This window comes from Thermobia domestica, chromosome 1 (genome assembly GCF_964235325.1).
Source record: "Thermobia domestica chromosome 1, izTheDome1.hap1.1, whole genome shotgun sequence".
Taxonomy (NCBI): Eukaryota; Metazoa; Arthropoda; class Insecta; order Zygentoma; family Lepismatidae; genus Thermobia; species Thermobia domestica.
The window spans coordinates 167,107,441-167,125,193 of NC_137454.1; the positions used below are offsets into that span (position 1 = coordinate 167,107,441).

At 35.3% G+C, this 17,753-nt stretch overlaps 1 protein-coding gene across 4 annotated transcripts in view; it reads left to right on the forward strand.

The window, feature by feature from the left end:
- Positions 1-17,753, forward strand: part of LOC145690817 (unextended protein-like) — a 218,879-nt gene that overhangs the window by 187,204 nt on the left and 13,922 nt on the right. For 2 of the 4 annotated variants that reach the window (XM_081766122.1, XM_081766131.1), the window contains exons 10-11: positions 1,226-1,461; positions 2,242-2,337. In XM_081766122.1, coding sequence (XP_081622248.1) covers positions 1,226-1,461; positions 2,242-2,337 — 332 coding nt within the window. Of the gene's footprint in view, positions 1-1,225; positions 1,462-2,241; positions 2,338-9,544; positions 9,703-17,753 lie in introns of all 4 variants that reach the window. The other 2 variants (XR_014132287.1, XM_081766140.1) reach the window with 2 other exon arrangements.

Genomic DNA, 17,753 nt, shown 5'->3' on the forward strand with positions numbered 1-17,753 from the left:
CAATAATGTTTTATTGGCATATAACTCAGAAACTAATCGAGAATGATAATCTATTGTTTACAAACACGACTTGCCGATCTGCTGGTAAGATCCGTCCGTAAGCTATGAACGTCTATTACTCCATAGAAAAGGTGAACTATCCTATTTCCTGGTCCTTTTAACTTCGTGAGACCTAGTTCATTTACATTACTCTTCTCTGTTTCTTCATTTAGTATTTAAACGTCTCCATTTTGCAAAGAAAACGTTCCACGTTCCTATTTTAGTATCTTTTGTACTTTAAATCTTCTAGAGTATTCCTGATCTCGGAGATGCGATTGAGGAAACTATATTTTTCTTGAGTATTTCACTGTAGGAGTATCCATTAAACTACAACAGTGCCCATCAAAACTTTTCTCTTTTAAAAGGTCTTTTTTAAAAAATGGATTTTGGGAAAAAGAATTTTATTTTCTGACTACTGTTTCATTTGGTTCAAACGATTAAAAAGAATCCTTCTTCTGACAATTCATTTAAGGTAACAATAATATAAAATTTCATTATGTAAATCACACATAAAATTGAACACATTAAATATTTAACTGAAAAATTTGTTTCAAATACTCATGCGTATTTTCTATTTTCGCTCTGCTATTGTCGTTATTGTAACATGTAATACAAGTATAATTCAGTCTACAGCATAGACCATACTTGTTTCTTGCGTAAAATAGCAGAAAATGTGTACGATTGTGTGAAATTTCATGATCAAACAGCCATACTAGCTTAAATTATATTAAAGAATTACTTTAGATGAATAATCTTTTATGAATTTTCGAGAAGTACATAAGATATCCTATTGAATACTAAATAAAACCACGGTTGTTTGCAAAATTCAGTATGGACATTAGAATAGCAAACAATAAGTAACCCTCTTAAAATCGTCTACTTTTTAAACAAATGGAATTTCAATGACTTATTAATACAGCAGTTCATGAAGGCCGAAGGTGCACTTTCGCCACCGTGGTCAGTGACGATTCTGTGGGTCATTATTTCTCAGTTGCTTGATCGGCAATGCTTTACTTTATTCAAGTAGCTTCCGGTTTGTATCGATATTTCCACTTGGAATTACGGGACCACGTAACTAAAGGTATGAATATTAGCCATCAGCGCAAAGTTTCTTCTTCTTCTTTCTTTCTTTCTTTCGTTTTTAACATACACATGTATATAATGCAGTCAAATTGAATGGTTGCAGGTTCGTCTCCAACTTCAATAACACCTCAAGGAAATGGAAGTATTCAACCTGTGACTTTGGACAATGTGATCAAACTAACCTTTATACCAGATTACACGGTTCGAGCTGTAACAGATGTATTCTATGTGAGAATAAAGCGCTCCCTATATTTTGCAGCGAAAAGAGCCACGTTAATGGAACGATCACAAAAAGATGTCCGATCTGAAGATGATCACTTCGAAAAGGAAGTTGAAAAGGTAGATATATTATTTCGTGCTATTATAATAAGTCTTTTGTCTGTGTCAAGGAAAATTTCTTTTGTAATTGTAAATTAAAAATTTTATCTCATCATTTATTGATGTTAACAAACTCTACAGACAGCCTGCAAGGCCAGTTTATACTGGAAACGTTAGCGACAATGGAAAACATTAACTTCAGTAGGAAAAGAAGTGAAAGGAAGTCGACCAGGACCTGTATTTAAAGATAACCTTCCTGTATTTGCCTGGTGAAACTGAAAGCATCAAAGTGATCAACCAATGGATTCGAACCCGGAACATCTCGATTGCAAAGCAGAAATGATAATCATTCAGTACACACACGCAAGTTTTTTCAGTCAAAATAAAATTGTCGTACTTTCTAAATTCTGTATGAATTTATTGTGGATAGCTTAATTTTTATATAAACAATACTATTATTATAGCAATGATTGAAGTTTGTTGGATGTTAAGATAGTAGCAAGGAAATACTAGTTTGCTTCATTACGAAGATATATCTTGTAAGTTAATTTCTTTACGTGTTAGCTTTAATTTTGTGTTATATGATTCGATCAATTTTGTAGATTGAGTAATGTGATTAGCCTAGAACTGAAAATAAAGGTGGACATGAAATAGATCATTTTTTTATTATGTACATGCCAGTAATGTGTAAAAACAAACAAAGAAAATATAATGGCAGTTATAGTTATTATCTTACGTGGAATTATTTTCTTCTTTTGTCTTTATCTTCAAATAATTTTAACCTACTTTGTTTTAATGTAGTTGCTACATTCTTTAGAAGAGGATGATAGGAGTCGAGCGTCGATGGACTCTGGAGTCCTTGGTCGTCTAGTCAGTGATACAAATTACCAGTCTCCGGTAAGTTTTTATTATTATTATTATTATTATTATTATTATAAATTTAAGAACGTAAGCAATTAATGTGTCATTTGTAGTGCAAACAATACGTCACTACTTGGGTACATACATGGTATCCGATAAGTCTGAAAACATAGGGAAAATGTCCAGTTCACAGAAAGTGTTCAGTATGGGCGCTGTTGACTGTTACGCAAAACTGAAGGCAGTCTCTTTAGTCTCACACGGCAATCTGGAGTGATTTTGAACATTGAATGCTAAGATGTGTATCCTAAGATGAGCCACACTATAGATTTTACTGTACACGATGACCTTTAAATAACCTCATAGGTAAAAGTCAAGAGTGTCCAGCACATATGGACATCTGTAGTGCAATCTAACGGTGTACCGTTGTGTTGAAGCTAGTATGGAAAATTCGTTTGAGTTTAAAAATAATAATAATAAAATAAAAGTACTTCCTACTGAAGCATGAAGTATGACGATTTAGTCACATTTTGCTTTTTAAAAAATCATTTGCCAGTGAACTATCAAGCCGTCGTCACTTTGTGCCTTGGAAGGTCGAATCTAGTGAGGTTCTTGTGCTGACCAGTACCGTGTGTTTTCCTTATTTACCTGTACGTTCACGTAAAATTTGTCTCGTCACTGAAAAATAAAGAGAAATTGAATGAATCTCAGCTTAATGCGGAGTCTGCTTGTAGAATTTCAGTGGGGATCACACTCATTTAATGTTCAAAACTACTCCTTTCACATATATCATTTATGAATTTTTAGATTGTAGTGAGTAGAGCTTTGACCTCGAACTCTGTAAATAGGCTTTTTCGAACCCGCTCACAGATCATTTCATTTGTGTGTTCCTGTTGATGTTCTCGGTGGTACGGTGCGGGGTTTATTGACTTAAATCCGTCTCCTTGAATTTTTGGATAAGTTCCCGCGCCACTTTGAATAATAGGCTATCGATCTGGGTTCAGTCCATTCAATTCTTCAGCGATTTCCCTCTGGTCTTCCAAAAAGCAGGATCATTTAATTACGTTCCTTAACATTAACATCATCATTCAAGCTGTGGAAATACCTACAAAGAAAGAAAAAGTGTCATTTCATATAATCCTAGACTTATGGGGCACCTGGTATATTGAGGGTAAGGAAATAGCTCTCTTCCCGGTAATAACTCTTCGGCTTAAACCTATTTAATATTATATTTAGCGATCATAGTTTTTGAGACATAAAAACTTCAAAATAGGTAACACTTTTATCGTTCTATCTGTCTGTAATATGTAATGCACTAACTATTGCAACGTATTATGTATTTGTTTGTCCAAAGTACCTAAGAAAACTTAAAACTTTAATAGAATCCAAACTCGTCCTGTGTTTCTAATCACTTCCATTTTGCCACCTATAGCTATATATAATGAAATAAAAATATTTAAAAAAAAGCAAAACGGACTTCATGTAAAACCTAGATTTCAACTTAGAATACCTGAAATAGTTGTAGATTTACCATTAGCAGGTATTCTCATTGCTATTACCATTTGTATTTATCATTATATATTTTACTTTTCAAGTAGGTAATTTACAGGTAATAAATTGTGGACTTCTGTAATAGTATTCAGTTCGGTATCTAGGAAAGCAAAACAATACTGTGTATTGACAATTTACTGATATATTGATATATACACGAAGACCAAATGAATTTGTCTCTACATTCTCCAATGTACTCTGTGAGCGAAATCCATGTAAAGGTTTAAATAAAATAGAATTGTTCTTACGTTTTATTACTCGTTGGATTTCTGAATTTCATTGTATCAGCCCTTTTATGTTCACAGTAATTCAGTGGTATGAAAAAAATCATTTTGTCACTGATCCTGTAATCATCATCAATGAGGGGGCGCGGTGGCTCAGTGGTAGAGCGTTCACCTCCGGTGCTTGGGGTCCCTGGTTCGATCCCAGCTCGCGCCGTGTGGACTTTGTGGTGGACAAACACCGTGCTCGTGGGTTTTCTCGGGGTTCTCCCGTTTCGTCCCACTTTCTTCATTCCACCATTTCACTCATCTCTCATCATCACTGTCTCCTTTAGCCTAACCGGCATAATCGTGGGACGTAAAAGATTTCATTTAATTTTTCATCATCAATGATTTAGAACGGGTAAGTTAGAATTATAAAGAACCAATAGAAGAGGAATACTAACGCAGAACAGGAATAAATCCATCACCAACGCAACGCAAAAAAATCCAGTACTTTATTATGGCGAAAGAAAAGAATGCAAGCAATAAGCCCGTTCGTAACATTTTTTCTTTCTTCGTTGGTTCCTTAACAGTGCTTTTAAACTTAAATATTTCGGTTTTATATTTTGTTCGATGAAATAATTTCATGTTTTGTATGTGATGGTTTTCATTTAGATGTCAGAGTGACTTGAAAGTGAGATATTGTTTTTACCATCCTGGATCATTCTTGACATGGCTTTATGCAGGTTGGTCGCAAAAACTGCCCGTTTTCGTATGCACACTACTACTGAGTTGTGCAATGAGGGAAACATACCTGATTTATTCGCAATACTATCCGTTCCATCTGAACACAGCGTTTTCGCGATAGAAGGATGCTAGAAGTCGGAACGACTCCAAATATCTCACTAGTGATTAAACGTTGTAACAAGTGCTACAGAATTTGGAGGAATACCCAGAATACTCTGTGAGAAAGCTATGCATCAACTCTAATTTCTAGACCTTTCTCTCACCTCATTTTGACCAACTGATAGTACAAACATCGAATTATTGCTCAGTGTGTTCCATACAACGCATGAGGAACAAAAGGATAGTCATGTTGAGAATACATGGGACCTCTTGCGGATATCTGGAAGAAGAATAGGGTTCATAGTGGAAAGTCAGAGAGCATCAGGGAAAGTCAAGGAATTTAAAGATAGTCAAGGAATGTCAGACAAACCATTGAAAGTCAGGAGAATATTTGAAGTTTCGTCGGACATTTTAGTTTCGATAATGGAGAACACTTAAAAATGATTTGTACATTATGCCACCATGAATCATTCATTTATTATGTGAAATCTCTCAAGGGCTTATCATATCTTGTGAGTGTGAATGTCGTCTACAAGGTACCTGAGCTGAGTCTAGCATTTTTTCCACTTACTTATGCAGGGCTCAGTTCCTTTTATCTTTTCCTATCCCAACTCTTTCCCAATTGTTTTGTATTTCAGTTTTATCTTAATTTGTTTTAGGATTATGATCATGGTTATTGCGTACCTGGAAAACCTGGGAAAGTCAGGGAATTCTTAAAATTTTCTGCAAAAATATATGTTTGATTTTGTATATCGTATTAGCATTCAGCCAGCTGTGGGCTTCGCTCCTAGACTCCGTGTTTACTCGACCTACGGCATCGCACCTCAAAAATCCGCAACCATACCGAATTCCAGTTCAAATACGAAGTTTCATGTCTTTTACCTTCCGAGATCCCCGGATATGAACATTTTATTCCCTACCCAGCTGGCCTAGGGTCCCGTATCTAATAAACCTGCAAGCATACCGAATTTCAGTTCAAATACCAAGTTTCCTTCCCGTCGAATTTCCAATAATCCTTCCTTAGTGGTGCCCGCAATTTCTACGTACTTACCAAATTTCAATTTTTCACTTAAGCGCTTTTGCCTAAGCGTCAGTTATTAATTATTATTGACAGTATTTATTTATTTTTGAAATTATATTGCCTCATCAGTTAGCATATATATATATATATATATATTCTTATCATTTGAAAAGACAAGGAAATTCATAATTAATTATTATTCAAAATCCAGGATGTCATTACCTATCGGTTCAGTAGACGCATAACAAAAATTGCGTTTTAGTTTGCGGTGACAGGCATAGCAGATATTGCTTTTCACATTTTGGTGTTGCGTAGCGATTAGCAAATTTGGAGATGACAAATTGGGAATGAAGCACCCAGTTTTTCAGGTGAATCGCTGTGCAGCTAGATCTCAGAGGCCCTCGTTTTCTAGCGGATTGCGTCAATTTTATCATTTGCTTATCTGGTTAAAAATGCGAAATGAGTGTTCCAAGAACTCTTATGTACAAGAATAATCCGTACTGTCCTACTTTAGACTTGCGTTCGTTGTGAACGACGCACCTACTGGGGTCAACTTTTAGAGGGTTTCATTTTATTAGTCCCGCAACGGAGTGGTAACGACTTCGCAGGAATGCTTATTAATGCCAATGGCAATACTAAGAACTATTCGCGAAATATAAAGTTCTGTTGCTTTTTGTGGAGGCCTGTATTCAATTGGCCCTCACGAAGTGAGTTGAATGCGAATGGAGATAAGGCGAAGGTCAGTTGTTGGTGTGGGTATATCCAATATACTACCTGGTTGTGGCAGTTCAGTTACACCGTGAACTTGCGTAAGGACAGAATGAACATGGGTCCTCCACAGAGCGTCGTAAGCGTGTATGCTGTACGAGTTCAAACTGGGGTCAAACGCCGCTGCAGTGGAGCGGAAGATATGCCAGGCCTTTGGTGAGGATGTCGTGACTACGCGGACAAGGCAGCGGTACTTTAACAAGTTTAAGTACGGTGCCGAAACACTCGAAGACGTACCACATGCCGGAAGACCAACACATGTATAAAATGTAGATCTTCAGGCAGCAACTGAGGCGAACAGTAGCTAGACATGTGAGGAACTGGGACTACAATTCAGTGTGAGTGGAGAAACCGTGCGGCAGCACCTCTATCAGCTTGAGAAGCACTACAAGTTGGGTTGATGGGTGCCACATGATTTGATTCCGAGCCAGAAGGTAACGTGAGCAGACACCTGTTTCTTTGCTGTCTCGTCTGAGGAAGGGCTATTTCTGGATAGGGTGTTGACATGTGATGAGAATTTGGTCCTGTACGAAACTTCATGGCGCTGTCATCATTGGTTAGCATCCCATGAACTGGTTCCAAAACAGCCAAGACCAGCACTGCACCAGAAGGTCCCTCTATGTATTTGGTTGACTGCTCGCAGCATTGTGCATCGGGAACTGCTACCAGCTGGTAAGAGCATCAATGCAACTATGTACTGTCAGCAGTTGAGCCGTGTTGAAGGAAAACTCAAAACTCTGGAACCAGCATATCTAAATCGCAAAGGAGTCTTCCTGTTACACAACAACACTAAGCCCCACGTGGCTAGGGTGATCCAGGACATCGTTGTACGCCTTGGATGGGAAACACTATTGCATCCGCCGTACTCCCCGGACCGCTTATCCTGTTCCATTTTTGGACAATCACCTTAAAGGACGCCAGTTCATATCCCTAGTAGAGGTGCAAAATGCACTTGATACCTTCTTCGCTTCACGGCTTACCAAGTTATACGGCGATGGAATCCATGGCGTTCCAAAACGTTGGCAAAAGGTCGTCGATGCTGATGGGGACTATTTTTGATCTTCCAGGTACGTCTCAGGTGACATATAGATGTTCGAAGGTGGTGAGTGAAAGCGGTAGAACTTGCTTGGTTACCTTCATAGTTCAGCAAAACATAATCCACTTACATTGTATCATGAGTTTTCAACCCTGGTATGGCGTTCCTTATAGAGATTGTTTGCTTCTCAGAATGCAGCTTTTATTAATGTATTTCTGGGGACATAACGATCGCAGAGGTAAGATCCCCACATATTTGAATTACTGAGGAAATGCTCTTTTAAAATTATATTAGTATTTCTTCTCTAAATTTTACAATATGCTACCTTAAAATGTGGTAGCACCTCAAACTTTTATCAGTACCGAGCTAGCTGTTAAACACGCTGTGATTGGTGATTCTAAAATAGATGTAGCAAATATTTTTGTGTCCAACATCTGAATAGGAATCATTATCTGATACAAGTATACTTTACCAGGTACTAAAAATATAAATAAGGTAACCTAACCAAAAAGGTTGCATGATAGTGTAAATGACACTAAATGTTTGAAGGATCGATCTTAGGTCATTCTACAGTAACAGATTTATTAGTCGAGTATAAAGAAAAGTTTGACTTGAGACGTCTTTTGCATGTTTCGATTTTTGAACCAAGTGTTAATGTTAAGTTTTGCGAGAACTTAAAGAAGAATTATAAGGACGTAAAGATATGAATGGTAGTCCAGTTACCTTAGAATTTGGAACGTGTGATCTACACAGCGTGAATAATTCTTATAAAACGGCTATAAAATCTACCGAGTGGACTATGTGTCCTTTTAGTGGTTCAACAAAGTTTCCAAAGAAATTTTGTGTTATACATTGGGCTAAAAATACTGAAGTTGCTAATAGAGCATGAGAAATCCGTAAGAACTTAATTGTGTATGTTGAAATAGCTAAGAGAGAGAGAAAAAAGGACCAAATTCTTCAAGCTACGAAATTATGAAAAAGATTTTAGAAGATAAAATGATTGGTCCAAAATTAATTTTTTTTAAATTGCTTGCTTCTGAAGTTGAACCATTTTTAAGGGCATTTCAGGCCGAACAGCCCATGGTTCCTTTCTTGTTTTCAGAACTATCAAACATTAACATATAGAACTGAATAGATTCTTTCAACACGATGTACTGGTTTAAGCTATGGTTTAATATCGCTAAGATTAATGTAACCTGATTCGGAAAACTTGGTTAGTGCAAAAACTGTTAACTTGAGATATGGTGTTCGTGATGCTATTAAACAAATAGAGAATCTTTCCTCGAAACATATATTTATTTTCAAACAGATCTATTCGCAGATATTTCTTTTCAGATGTTCGCAGATATTTTGCACAAATTTACTTGAAAAGGCTGTTTTGAAATTACAGTTCATCTGTCGTTTTGTTCAATTGAAAATCAAATAATTGAATTAATTGAAAATCAAACTGCGCAAAATATGTTTCTCTACGATGAAAGACCTTTCACCTACCATTAGGACATATACCATAAGGAGCTCAATAATTACGCAAAACCAAATTGCCTCAGATACCTTCCTAGACGTAGGGATGTGATTATTCGATAGATAGGGACCACAGTAACGGGCTTTAACATGATACAGTTAATCTAGTGTTCCGTTGAGTTTAGTTTTATGTATTTCTTTTTCGATTATGTTCGTCCATTCTTTGCCCTTTTTGCCTTGAATGATGTCTCCAGCATAATGTATTCAAAATTACTTTAGATTATGACTTTTATATGCATATTGTTATTTAAATTTTAAATTTTGTTACCTTCCCATACATATTGTGTATTTCCTTAACAGCCTTTTACTGAGATAGAATGTAGTTTAAATAGCATTCAGTATCTGCCTGCAGCCAGTGCTTCACTACTGAGTAATCCCATTCCCGCATTGCAAGCTGATTGGACAAATAGGAGTTTCAAAGACAGTGAACCTTAAAACAATACATAATTTGCTTCCAGGTGTCATATAAGTATATTTTTATTTTATGTATTGGAAAATGTTGTACCGTGTTTGCAATGCACTGTCATTAACGTTATGGTATCAATTTGATTTACTAATACGTAATGGTGATGGTTTGTAGAATTCTACACATGCATAATATATGTTGGTAGATTATATCGTAGAAAAGTCGTTATTACTGCTTGTGGTGTGTTCTCAAAACCCACTGAGAATTGAATGCGAACACTACACTTATTAATAAATCTATTAAAGTATTATTGATTTAATATGACCTTCGGCTAGTAATCATATCGTCTCTGCTTAGGGTCTTGTTGTAGGTATAATAAAGATAATGAGTGTAAATTCCTAATTTCAGTAATATTAAATCTGAGAGCTTAACACTAATCTAGTGGAAATCAGGAAGAAAAAAAGGAAGTTTTTCTTACTAAACTTTAAAAAATCGAATTTGAATCCTAACAATTACGAAGACCCTATCACTTCTGTGTTATTAAGGAATATTGTCGGTTTCCCTAGAAGTCGGAGCAGTTTTAAACATAATAATGTTAAGACAATAAAGAACATCGATAATATTTAGAAAGTAAGCCAGATATATATATATATATATATATATAGTATCTGCCAAATGCACGAACTAATAATTGTAATCAACATATTTCACATAGTGTAGAAATTTGAATGCCAACAATTATGAGAGAAGCTGCGCACCAGAATTTCTGGATTAAAAGAAGTTTGGGAACAATGATAGTTTATTTAATAACATTTTGTAGATACTTTCTGATACACTTTCTACATTTTTTATATTCTTCATTGTCTTAAAGTTGTTCACTTAAAAAAAAATTTAAAAAAAACCTTCCTTCCTTTCTTCCCTTGCCTCGGATAGTGTGATTGCCGAGGGACGTCATCCCTCATATGTAACGGGCTATTTTGGCCATAGATGTCGAAAGCCAAGAAATCTAAAAATCTTAAATCCAATTTAAAGTGTAATTATTTAAGTTTCAGATTAGTGTGTATGTATGTATATTATTTGTAAACTTAAACATTAATTATAGGATATGATGCGTATTCACACCTCTTAAATAAACTTCCTTGATTCGATATTCAGCTTTTTTTTAAAATGGAATTCGTAGTGTACCTTAATAACCAGTTAAAAAGTTTCTGATAGGAGATCTAATATTTTGTTTATGTAATTAGTTGAGCATTTTATGATCCTATAAAGCTGAGAGACAATAAGTGAAAGGACGTTGAAGTAATTAGCATAACTTCACTGTAAGGTATCGACCTTACATCGAGTTAAAAAAAAAAAAAAAGCACGATGTTGCAATGTAAACTTAACTTTAATATTCCTTAAATTATAAATAAACATGCTGTTTAAGCGAATGTATACAAAAATTGAGGAGAGAGTACTCATAGTTGATTCCATCCATCACGAAATTCATATGATGCAACAATGTATTCAGCATCAGATCATTCTTCTAGTGATAGCGAAGCCTGAACGTTATATTCGGTACCAAGACTCTGTAAGAAAATTTTCTATGTTAGCTTGGCTGCTACAGCACCGAAACGTGGTCGTTGGTCAGCAAATAAGTCCCAAATAAGGATTAGTGACCATACATTATAGATGAGTTTCTACTTTGTTACTGCGTATCTTAATTTTAGGGAACTTGACATAAATTGTTCCAGCTTACTAAATTTTTTTTTCATTTGTTAACGGCAACAGTAGACTATATTTCCTCGATTATTTTTTTTTTTTACTTTACTTTACTTTACTTTCGTTTACTTTACTTCGAAATTTAGTGACTCTTATCAGTCTTGTACTTTCACTAGTGATTTATTCCTCATGGTAAGTTCAAAAGAAAAAAAAAATTAAAGTTTACTCAATCAGTTGGTCCGTTGCCATGATGTAAATAGCTTCATAGCTGGTACTTCCATAAAACCTCCAATATCCATTCGTCCAGAAGTGTGTGTTTCGCTGTAAGCTTCCGTTTTATTCAAACTGTATATTTTCACCAGTTTGCATACTTCATGCAACATGTAATCGGACTCATAACGATGGTTTGCAAAGGCGCGCACTTACCAGTGAGATTCAGAATTTCTGTTACATTCGTTCACCATAATATTCAGTTCTGTATTTAAGTTAATTTATTCCATTCTATAAGGAAAAAAAAATCTAAATTGAAAAAGCTTAACGGAATTCAAATGTGGTGTTTATATTTTTTGTGCACCTTATTTAGCTTTAGAATTGCACCAATAATTCATGAACTTACTACCTTGGAAACATTTTATAAATTCTTAAAAGAGGGAATATTCATTAAAAATTATTAGTTCCTTGATTTCGATAATTTGGAAATATAACCTTTAATGTTGCAAAATATGGGAACTGTAGGATTTTAATTAATCTCTGTGTGTTGTTGCTGTAATAGTATCACTTTTGACGAAATATTTTATTAATTAAAATTGTAGCAACAAATCTGTCTTTTAGAAAGCACACATATATAACGTTTTAATAAACATATTTTACTTACAAATACTTCAATTACTATATTGGCACTGTATACTAGTAAATATGAGATAATGTTAGAATAACAGAAAAAGCTAGTCATTGAACTGACAGACGTGAACCTCGATCTTTCGCTTGTCGAATGGACATGACCAGTTGAACTTCAAGCAACACAACAATTTTCTTTTTATTGTGAAGCATTCGGCGGCAAGGAGTTCGAATATCCATAGTTCCATTGGCCAGATTTTTCTGTTATTCCAAGATTATACTGTTAAGAAATTTCTATAGATGAAAAATAAAAATATTCATTTTCTTTAACTCTTTTCTGATGGGGGTCAGAAATAGAAAATGCTCTTACACGTCCATAGTTGTTAAGAGTTTAAAAAAAAAAAAAAAAAAAAAAAGTAGTAACTAATGATCACTTGAATTTTACTTAATTTTCGTGATATTTTGCAAATTTTCACTTCCTAGAAAATTAGTCTTTTTATATTAATTTGCATACATGTCTGAACTTGAGGTTCCATCTGTCTCAAATATTAGATCAATATTCGCTCAATGAGCGCAATCAAGGGGAAGGGGATGGAGAAACGAAGCAATAAAATTCTCTATTTAAGATATTTTCCAGTAAAGTATTACTAAAATCCTTGCTGACCTGAGTATGCTTAAAATTCTTTGGACCGTCACATTGTCTTAGCAGTTACATCAGCAACTTCTTAAAATAATAACTGGTAGATGTGCAGTGATTTGTAAGAATGAAACAGATACTACTTAACGTGCTTTTACAATCAGTTTCTTAGCCATTTATGAGCAGTGTTTCAGTCAGTAAACCTAATATTTAGTACGTAGGCGAAATGTTACTTAGGAAAAGCAGTAAAAGGAATAAAACGATAGAAGAATCGAAGTAATATGCTAACACATGACGACTTCCTCATTATTCGGACACGTCGGGAACTAAGTATTACAAATTACTCACCTACTAATGTTTCTCAGTCAATTTTTCTTCCAATATTGTATATACTGTAGTAAAATAATAAGAGCAACCTATAATATATTGAGAAAGGCTGGTGACCTAAGTATCGACAAAATTTATGCAATATTCTTAAATTACCATTTATGAGACACAAACGAACGATATGAAAATTGTGTTGTGAAAAAAAATTTTAAACCGTTATGTACCCTAGACTTACACTCGAAATATTGAAGAAAAAACTGACTAAGGAATTACTATGTGAGAAATCTTTATCTTTCTTTAATAACAATAATATAATGTGTGTGTGTTCAACTTTTTGCACAGAAAGGAGTAAACAAGAGCCATCAGATTTTCTATGCAGATAGATCTTCACCAGATGTAATAGCCTACGAAGCTCTTTTTTTCGATTTTCAGCTCGAGGGATCGAATTTGGGAGAGGGTGAAAGTGATGCATAAAAAGTAAAGATACATACCCGAGAGGGCCGATATTAGTGATCGTGGATTGGAATTTAGTCTCCCTTTCAGCAATGAGATTGTATGAGGCTGGACCTACTGCTTAACGGGAGATCCGAATCCCATATGCTCCTGCCGGGAATCCAACTCGGGTCTCCCGTGCCAAAGGTGCACACGTTAACCACATAGTCACGAGGGAACTCCCTATGGATATTAGTCAAATCCATAGTTTTCTGTGGGGCCTCGGTGGCTCAGTGGTAGAGCGTTCACCTCTGATGCATGGGGATTTTGGTTCGATTCCGGCTCGCGCCAAGTGAGATTTGTGGTGGGCAAGCACCGTGTGAGTTTCCTCGGGGTTCTTCCGTTTACTCCCACTTTTTCATTCCACCATTTAATTCATTTCTCATCATCATCGTTTTCTCTAGACTAGCCTGCATAACCGTGGGACGTAAAACGTAACGATTTCATTTCATTTCCATAGTTTTCGGTATAACTGAGATGAATAGTGATACTCTCGACACCATTTAAGTGTAAGTTTAACTTCCATCGTCATTGAAGGGGACGATGAGATGAAAATAACATAATCCAAAATGACTGATATTAGTGTCCAGTCCATAGTTTTTGGGATTGTGAAGCTGATTGGTGACAATCTCGATGATATTTAAGACCAAGTTTAGGCAACAATGGACATGTCAGCTGGCTCGGGAATTGACAGGGGAATTTTTCGTTATTTGTATATTTCACTTATATTGAGAGGAACAGCGTCAAAGACGTTACTCTTCGTTATTGATTTCACTCATATTGAGAGATAGAGCACCGAAATCGTTGCTTTTCCTTGCGTATTTATTTCACCCATTTCTTTACTTTTAAATGTGAAGCAGAATGCTCGTTTTTCGCATGGGAAAAATACGGTTTATTTTGGACATAAAGGACATTAAAACTGTCACCAATCAATTAAGGACCCCAAAAACTACAAATTCGACACTAATATCGATCATTTTCAATTACTTTTACGTCAGCATCCCCCCTGAGGAGTACTAATGGGAAGTGAATTTGGATTTAAACGGCATCGGAAGTGTCACTGTTCGTCTCAGTGACCTCGAAAACTATGGATTCGACACTAATATCGGTCATTTGCGATCATTTTTTTATACATATCTCCTTCCTCTCCCTCCTCCAAGTTGCGGGGCTGAATTTGAATTTAAACGGCATCGGAAGTGTTACTGTTCGTCTCAGCGACCCCGAAAACTATGGATTCGACATTAATTTTGTCATTTTCGATCATTGTTTTAAGTATCTCTTCTAAGTTGCACTGTCAAAGTGAAATTATAAAATCCATCACAGGCCCGAACCTCATCTATGTTGAAATTACATAAACCTTATTGTCCCCGTGCGAAGAACGGGTATTTCAACTATTTCGATGCGCTCGATAAGTTATTATCGCTATAACTAAATATTAGGTTTCTAATTCCAGTATGAGTGGGACATTGCTCACAAGTCAGATACCACAGAACACGTTTTCCTTTTTAAGTCGAAGAGCCAGATATTTCAACTTATAAACAACTTAACTATATAATATGAAAAAACATTATATCATAAGTTTAATTTTGTTTAAATTATGTCATATATTTGTCTGTTGAGTGCAAGTGAAATCTTAATCGAAATAATCTTGAAAGTTAGGATGACAATGTGATAAGGATTCATGTGTAATTAAAAAATTACAACAGTTTTTAATTTTATTTTGGAGCTGTTGCTGCTAGTTTTCGAGTGTGGAATTCCTTTTTAGCACCTGTTGTATGACACATGATCGTATAGCTAAATACGGGATATCAGAGCAAATATGCAATATACGAATGGCAAGGTATTTCTAATTTCTTTCAAAAAACAAAAAGAAAATGTTAATTTATATTGTAATCGTGTTATACGCCAATGTACATGAAGAGGACAGTTTAGTATGAACTGTGCTTGATTTTTTCGTTATTTAATGAAACTCGTATTATTTGTTATATATTTGCGGTTTATTGCAACTTCGGTAAGTATTTTTACTTCCAGGTGTAGTAGATGCTCTATATTTAACGCTTTTAAGTACAAAAAGTGTATTCCTGTACTGCTGAGAGTAAATGGGTGATAATGGGGAAACCTTTTCTGGTAAGTATCGAGTGATGTGGGAAACTGACGACTGCTTATTAATATCTAATTTATTTTGTTTGTGCATTTAAAAATTTAAATGCCTGAGTATCACAGTCGCATTGTACATGTTGTCTTCTCCACTTAAGATACAACCGACATGTAATATACTAACACAACTTGTGTGACAACAAATAGTTTTTTTTTTTTTCAACTAATATATTAAAAATCGTTATTGCATTTATTGAGAAGTATAGTCGAGCATACTTACTGGAAAGAAAAAGACAGAATATCATCTTCATTGCTATCCTTATTCTTCCATCACTGACAAGACAGTTGATACAGAATGAGAAGCTTTCATCCACTATGGTTCTCAGGTCTACTCGTGATTTTGACGTAAAAGTTACCTGTTGTAATATCAGCCACTAATTGTAATCATTTTCTCTTCCTCTTTCTTTTCCCGTGTATCATGTCAGAATACAGAGTTCGCTAAAAAAAAAAAAAAAAAAAAAAAAAAAATGTATACACTGTTTAAGAAAAAAAACACAACATATCATATTTGAGTCGTAGTGGCTCAGTGTAGAGCGTTCCCCTTTGGTAAATGCGGTCCTTGATTTGATTCCAGCTCACGCCAAGTGAACTTATTGGTGAACAACACCGTGTGCGTGAGTATTCTCAAAGTTGTCCCGTTCCCTCCTACTTTCTTCATTCCACCAACTCATTTATTTCTCATCATCACCGTCTGTTTTAGCCTAGCCGATATAACCGTAGGATATAAAACTTAAAAGATTTTCTATATATATTATTTATTAATTACGCTTAATTATTGTTCAAACCTTCTAGTAGCATATGTTTACATTAGATGTTCAAAATGTTGGCGGCCAAACACCTAACAGAACGACAAGTGGTCCGCTGCAGCTACAGCGGTCAGTGTATCAATGGAGACCGATCCTCATGCTTCTGTAATCTTCTGGCGAAGGTTCTCGAACGTGAACTTGTCACCAATGTGTTTGATTGTTAGGTGGGTTGGTGGTTCAGTACCAAACTCCCCTCTTCACTGACGCTGCACTTCGATGGCATTCACAAACCTGATAAAACACTTTAAAACATACTTGCGCTGCTCAAATGTCAAGCGTGCTCCTGCCATTTTCTTATCTCACTAACCGTGCTGACAGTACCGATATCTGTTGAGCGAAAAATCCTGCTACAACATAATTTTAACTTAAAACAATTGACAATGCCGACGCCTGTTGGGCGAAAAACCATACTACAACATTTAAATTTCGTAACAATTGTCAATGCCGGTATCCTGATACAGAATGACAAAGAGTATATATATTTTTCTGGCGGACTCGTACAATTTCTTCTTAACTAATACTCTAAGCAACACTCACCTTTGGTGTAGCCTTGGAATCCTAAAAGGATTGCTATATTCCTAATATGACCTCGACAACCGATTATGTTGCCTTCGACAGCTAGATGGTAATGAACAACGTCAGCTTCACAAATATTTTTTACATTTTGTTCCATCTAGTTGTTTTTCCATACAAAACACTAAAATTGGCAGTAAGTTACTAAAATGTTAGAAACCACTGCACACACAGCTTACAGATGCCAAAATAAAAACAAACTACGATGATATTCTTCACGCGTGTTCATATAATGTCAAATGTTCTACAGTTGCTTTCTTCTTCTAATATATAATAAATTATGAATATTGTTATTAATAATAATAACGGAACGAAGGACAAAGATAGGGTAAATTTTACTGAAATTTTCGTGGAGCAGATCAACAGACTTAGACACAAATGAATTTTAGAAACTTGCTTCAATCGGACTCTTGCCATTAGGTATTCTCACCATTAGATCCCCTTCTGCCTCGTTTATTCAAAGTTTGTTTATTTTGTGGATGTGTCGGGAAAGGTTTGATTTTTTTTAAAAAAAAAAAAAGTTTTGACTAAACATTGTGTGTGTGTGTGTGTGTGTGTGTATGTGTGTGTGTG